Raw genomic sequence first — 6,684 nt, 5'->3', positions numbered from 1 at the left:
AACGGCCAGAGCTTTGACCATTCTTCTACTTTTTGACAATCTCTTCTCATGGTTTCTACTCCCTCCAGGGTACCCATGCTATTGGCTGTCCTCTTGTCATCCGCAAAAGGGCAAACGTTTCCTTCTAACCCTTCAGCAACATGTCTCACAAATATATTAGAATCATCCACAGTATTGAACCCTGAGGCACTCCACTACTCGTCTTCCTTTCCTCAGAGCGAATTCCGTTTACCTTTAGAGAACAATTCAGTTTAAAAACTGTGGAGAAAAGGGTTGTACACTACGGAAACTAATTAATAATGCTTGATTCTCTTTTTTATTATTTTTGTTCTCTAATACTGAACTAGACCCTGCTGTGCCTTCTACACTATACTGTTAATAATATATCAGAAAGTTCAAGTTTTTAAAACTATGGGAGAAAGGGTATGGAGACTACTTAATAAAGTTTGATTTTTTAAAAATTTTGTCTTTATCAATAACCTACAATTCCTCTTTTAATCCCCAATCTTTAAGTTACCAAAACACAGATCAAAATAATGTTCACTCACCCAGACAAATGTCCTTTTCTCTCAGAACTTCTCAGAAATTTTTTTTTAACTTTTATTGTTCCAGAGAAGACCTCTTCATAAAGGCCTTATTGTGGGCAGACACTGGAATTAATTCTATATTAACCTGCATGGAGTTGCAAGTGCAACTATGGCCACCTTATTGGGCAGACTAGATGGAACATGTAGGTCTTTATCTGCCGTCATATACTATGCATTACAATGATATTGCTAGGACTGGAATTGGATCGTGGACTTTAAATATAAAATGGTCCTTTTACTAAGCTACAGTAAGCACTAACGCGTGCTTACTACAGAAAAGAAATGGCGTACCGTGGGTAATGTTGAAGCACCTCATGGTTATTTTGCCATGTGTGCACACTACCCATGCGCTAAAAATAAAATGTATTTTTTAGCATTGGGGGTAGATCTGGGGGCAGAGTGAGCGTGTTTTATGCTAATTGGTTAGTGCAGCTACACTGCCATGTGTTAACTGATTAGTATATGCTTAGTGTGTGTGAGCCATTACTGTCTACATAATTTGGGGGGGGGGGGTGGAGACTCACACTCTAGTGGCCATGCGCTATTGGGAAAACTAGCACAAGGCCATTAATACTAAAAATAGGAATATCAGTATTTTACCCAGCGGTAAAAATAGCCTTAGCGTGCAGTGATGACCTGAGTAAGGACACACAAAGCCCATTTTTTTTTTACTACAGTTTGCTAAAATGGCCTCAAAATGTGACCCTTCCATATTTGCTTGAGTATGGTTATAGAAAATTGTTGGACCAGAGAGGCATTTTTTATATGTTTTTACTGTTATTTCTACAGGAAAAATGTGTGTGTGTGTCTCTCTCTCTCTCTATATACAGTGGGGGAAATAAGTATTTGATCCCTTGCTGATTTTGTAAGTTTGCCCACTGACAAAGACATGAGCAGCCCATAATTGAAGGGTAGGTTATTGGTAACAGTGAGAGATAGCACATCACAAATTAAATCCGGAAAATCACATTGTGGAAAGTATATGAATTTATTTGCATTCTGCAGAGGGAAATAAGTATTTGATCCCCCACCAACCAGTAAGAGATCGGGCCCCTACAGACCAGGTAGATGCTCCAAATCAACTCGTTACCTGCATGACAGACAGCTGTCGGCAATGGTTACCTGTATGAAAGACACCTGTCCACAGACTCAGTGAATCAGTCAGACTCTAACCTCTACAAAATGGCTAAGAGCAAGGAGCTGTCTAAGGATGTCAGGGACAAGATCATACACCTGCACAAGGCTGGAATGGGCTACAAAACCATCAGTAAGACGCTGGGCGAGAAGGAGACAACTGTTGGTGCCATAGTAAGAAAATGGAAGAAGTACAAAATGACTGTCAATCGACAAAGATCTGGGGCTCCACGCAAAATCTCACCTCGTGGGGTATCCTTGATCATGAGGAAGGTTAGAAATCAGCCTACAACTACAAGGGGGGAACTTGTCAATGATCTCAAGGCAGCTGGGACCACTGTCACCACGAAAACCATTGGTAACACATTACGACATAACGGATTGCAATCCTGCAGTGCCCGCAAGGTCCCCCTGCTCCGGAAGGCACATGTGACGGCCCGTCTGAAGTTTGCCAGTGAACACCTGGATGATGCCGAGAGTGATTGGGAGAAGGTGCTGTGGTCAGATGAGACAAAAATTGAGCTCTTTGGCATGAACTCAATTCGCCGTGTTTGGAGGAAGAGAAATGCTGCCTATGACCCAAAGAACACCGTCCCCACTGTCAAGCATGGAGGTGGAAATGTTATGTTTTGGGGGTGTTTCTCTGCTAAGGGCACAGGACTACTTCACCGCATCAATGGGAGAATGGATGGGGCCATGTACCGTACAATTCTGAGTGACAACCTCCTTCCCTCCGCCAGGGCCTTAAAAATGGGTCGTGGCTGGGTCTTCCAGCACGACAATGACCCAAAACATACAGCCAAGGCAACAAAGGAGTGGCTCAGGAAGAAGCACATTAGGGTCATGGAGTGGCCTAGCCAGTCACCAGACCTTAATCCCATTGAAAACTTATGGAGGGAGCTGAAGATGCGAGTTGCCAAGCGACAGCCCAGAACTCTTAATGATTTAGAGATGATCTGCAAAGAGGAGTGGACCAAAATTCCTCCTGACATGTGTGCAAACCTCATCATCAACTACAGAAGACGTCTGACCGCTGTGCTTGCCAACAAGGGTTTTGCCACCAAGTATTAGGTCTTGTTTGCCAGAGGGATTAAATACTTATTTCCCTCTGCAGAATGCAAATAAATTCATATACTTTCCACAATGTGATTTTCCGGATTTAATTTGTGATGTGCTATCTCTCACTGTTACCAATAACCTACCCTTCAATTATGGGCTGCTCATGTCTTTGTCAGTGGGCAAACTTACAAAATCAGCAAGGGATCAAATACTTATTTCCCCCACTGTATATACCTATACACACGTGATATATATATATATATATATATATACACATACATACATACACACATAGAGAGAGAGAAAGAGAAATACACATAAAGACACAATGTGATACCCACAAGCGAGCCAGAGTAGCTCAACGCTCTGGAATGCACTACCTGAATGGCTTTGCTTAACACAAGACTATCTCTACTTTAGGAAGCAGGTGAAAGCTCGGCTCTTCAACCAGGCCTTTAACAGAAAAAGTAAATGACACCGGCTACACATAGCATAGCAGGACATGTTTACCCACTCCTACACTAGCTAAGATAATGTTCAAGCACCTTTCTTTAAATTAGTCCCTTAATTTCTTACTCCTGTTACTCTGTCTTATCTATCTGTTCCATCTTTGTTTACACCCTACGCCGTCTATTAAAAATCTTTTAGTGTATATTGTGCTGACATTGTAATATAGCATAATATGCCATACTTTATATTCTTGTTTGAATATTTTTACTGCTGTAATTGTCTATTGCTTATGTTTTACTTATTCTTGCCGTACACTGCCTTGAGTAAACTCCTTCAAAAAGGCGGTAAATGAATCCTTATAAATAAATCCATCAATTTTTTTTCAGGATGAAATTGAGAGCAATGATGACATAAGAGTAACCCGTTTTTGTTGTCAGGCTACAAAAAGTTTATTTGAGCTTTCAGTTCCTTTTGAAAATGTGGAATATTTATAAATGTATATAACTGATTTTTTAAATGAAGGTTTCTACTATATAATTTTTGGAGTACTAAAATAGGAAGTCTTTTCTACAAATATCAAATATACCTTCTCCCAGCCTTAAAGCCTGCAGGGTAACATAATATTATGAGTACCTTATTTTAGCTTCAATGCATTTTTTTCTATCAAAACTCCTGACTACAGGTAACAATGGGATAAAAAAAATGGAGCAGCTTGATGCTAGGGTCTTTATCAAACTTGCCTACTAAAACCCCAAGGAGGACTCAACTTCAAGTTCTCAATTACAAATGTCATTTTATTTAATTTCTTCACTCAAAACTGAGCAACTTCATTCCAAATGTTTCTTAAAAGACAGTCAGTCACCAGATGCTTAGAAAAGTGTGAACTGCTTCTGCAGGCAGGTAGAGAAATTCATATAATTGATACAGATTATGGAATGCAGTTTTTTTTCAACTCATACAGATCACAACATACAAAGTAGTTCTTTATGCAATACAGACTTACAAAACAATACAGTTCTTTTCACAAATATTTTCACAGAATTCTGCACAGCAATCCTGTAGAAAAGTAGAATTATTCAACACCAAAATAATTGTTCCTGAATATACATTTTTTTCATTCCCTTCCCCTAAATGGGGGAGACCCTTTATTAACATGATTAAATTTGGTGCTAGCAGAACAGAAAGGGTGGGTGCTGATCTAGCAGATGTATGGGTTATAGATTGAATGTCAGAGAGGAACAAAACTGAGACCCGGAAGTCTACAAAAAAGCTTGGTGGTGTTTATGTAGGATGCCTGTTAGATACAGGGCTTTCAGTGTCAGCAGAAATACATGCTTTGGTACTAATATATCTATCTCATGTACACCTCAGCTAGGTCATTAATTGAAAGGACTCTCTAAACTCAAACCTCAATTCATTCTCTTCGTTTGCTTTTAGGAACAATGCACATTTTGGTGTGCTCTGTTATCATTGGCTAGAAAAATGATGAAACCCCATCTCCACTAATACAGAATTCATTGCTTCCTAAGTACACAGCAAAATTAAAAGGAGAAAACGCTAATTTCATAAGCACCGAAACATGCTAGAATAGTAAGTATTGATAAAAAAAGATTGATTGTGAAGTTTTTCCACTCATATTTATCATAATTTAAATATCACTATTGGTTCATCCCCAAAACTTCAAAGCTGAAGTAGTACAATCATTCTGGAAAAAAAATACAAGACCCCAACTATAGTACAGGTGGATTGAATTAAAATGCCCCCAATTACAGATAATAACCCCCTTTCACTTTGTTAAAAATCAGATGCTTTAAGGTTACAGATAAAGCTATGGATGGATAATGTGTCACTCCCTAATATAAGTAGAATAAGGTTCTTTAACCACCAGTTGTAGTTTCCTTCCATATGCAGGTGAAAATAGACTTTTCATTATGACTAAAAATATATATCTTTAACTACAGAACCCAGCAGCCATTATTTTCTGCTTCTTTGCCTGTTCCCCTCCCCAAAAAGTAAAGCAAGGTCTACAAAAATAGCAATTGACTTTAAAAATAGGTTTTGCTTCTTAAAGCAAAATTATTAAGTTACATTCAGATGTAATATAGCTATTTATAAGTAACTGTGCTATGGCAGGATATTGTGTAGCTCTGCTACTTTCATAGTCTTGTTACAATAGACGTCACCAGTGTTCATGCTACAGTACATCTTGTTGAGTTTGCTGTCAGTATCTGGTCTGGTATTCGTGATGCCACCGGTTGAAGTCATTATAGAATAGCACTATGCTTCCGGAAGCCATTCCAGTCATTATACACCTAGTGGAAAATACAATAGGGGAGGGAGGAAGGATTAGAGTACAAGTCCTGTCAATGCACATTTTCCTAGCTGGTCCTCTCCAGTTCAATGGAACAAAATAATCTACAGTTGTGTTTTTCATATGACTGCAGAACAAAGGGACCCTTTTACAGAGTGGCGTACCGCTGGCCCAACGCAGCTACTGCCGATAGTCCCGCCCCAAGTGTGTGCCATTTCTGGGGAAAAAGAAAAACCCCAGAAATGGCTTGCGAGCGATAACCCGGTGATAACCGGGCATCACCGCTGGGTTAGATTGGGAGCCCTTATCGCCAACCTCAATGGGTGGCGGTAAGGGCTCCCCATCACATGGCCATGTGGTAAGAGTTCTCTTACCGAATGGCCATGTGTGCCTGGGGTCTTTTTACCCACTGCAGTAAAAAGGGCCCTGGCGCGTGGGAAAAACGTCCTCACCGCTAGCGCAGGGCCATTTTTCCCACAGCACGGTAAAAGGGCCCCAAAGTTTTGAAAAAGTATTGGCTGTTATCAGTTATCTCAGGTATGTGTGACATTAACTGTGTACCTACAGAAAACTGAGAGCTGACATCTACAGATGATCAGGAACAGATGCATAGCATTGGTTCTGAATGCACATATTGAAGATAAATTTCCAAACCACTACAAATCTAGGAAAAGGCTGAAGGTGAATTTCTTAAATTGCATTTTCTGCTTCCCCGGGAATTGAATGTTGGAAAGAATAAGGTACAAAGGATTGATATCTCTCTGTTGGCACAATAACTCTACACAAGAGAGACAGAAACTCACCAAATTTGACATGTCGGAAGACAATATGAGTATCTCCAACAAGTTTGAAAACCAGAAACATAGGGTCAGTATTTTCAGAGAACCAGGCCTCCAAAAATTACAATCCATTGCTGTTGAATGTTGATCACCTCTCTATTTCAAAAGGTGTTACCTCCCCACTGTGACTACCACTTGGCAATACAGGAAGATAGAAATATTAAATAACTGAAGCAGCTGCTAAATGGTGGTGTTCCCCACTCTCCCCATCATCCACATATACATACCCAAAACAGCCTCTACACTTTTGAACACCCTCCCTCACACAACATACTCCTACTCATTACCACACCCCCTACATACT

The 6,684-nt window shown here is 39.9% G+C and overlaps 1 protein-coding gene across 1 annotated transcript in view; it reads right to left on the bottom strand.

The window, feature by feature from the left end:
• Positions 1–4,024: 4,024 nt before the first annotated feature.
• Positions 4,025–6,684, bottom strand: part of LRBA (LPS responsive beige-like anchor protein) — a 1,257,537-nt gene continuing 1,254,877 nt past the window's right edge. The window contains 1 exon segment of the mRNA XM_030191657.1: positions 4,025–5,542. Within this exon segment, the coding sequence (XP_030047517.1) occupies positions 5,452–5,542 (91 nt within the window). The 3' untranslated portion in view covers positions 4,025–5,451.

Source organism: Microcaecilia unicolor, chromosome 2 (genome assembly GCF_901765095.1).
Source record: "Microcaecilia unicolor chromosome 2, aMicUni1.1, whole genome shotgun sequence".
In the NCBI taxonomy this organism is placed as follows: domain Eukaryota; kingdom Metazoa; phylum Chordata; class Amphibia; order Gymnophiona; family Siphonopidae; genus Microcaecilia; species Microcaecilia unicolor.
The sequence above is the reverse complement of the archived record's forward strand: the minus strand, read 5'-3'. Positions and strand labels throughout refer to the sequence as shown.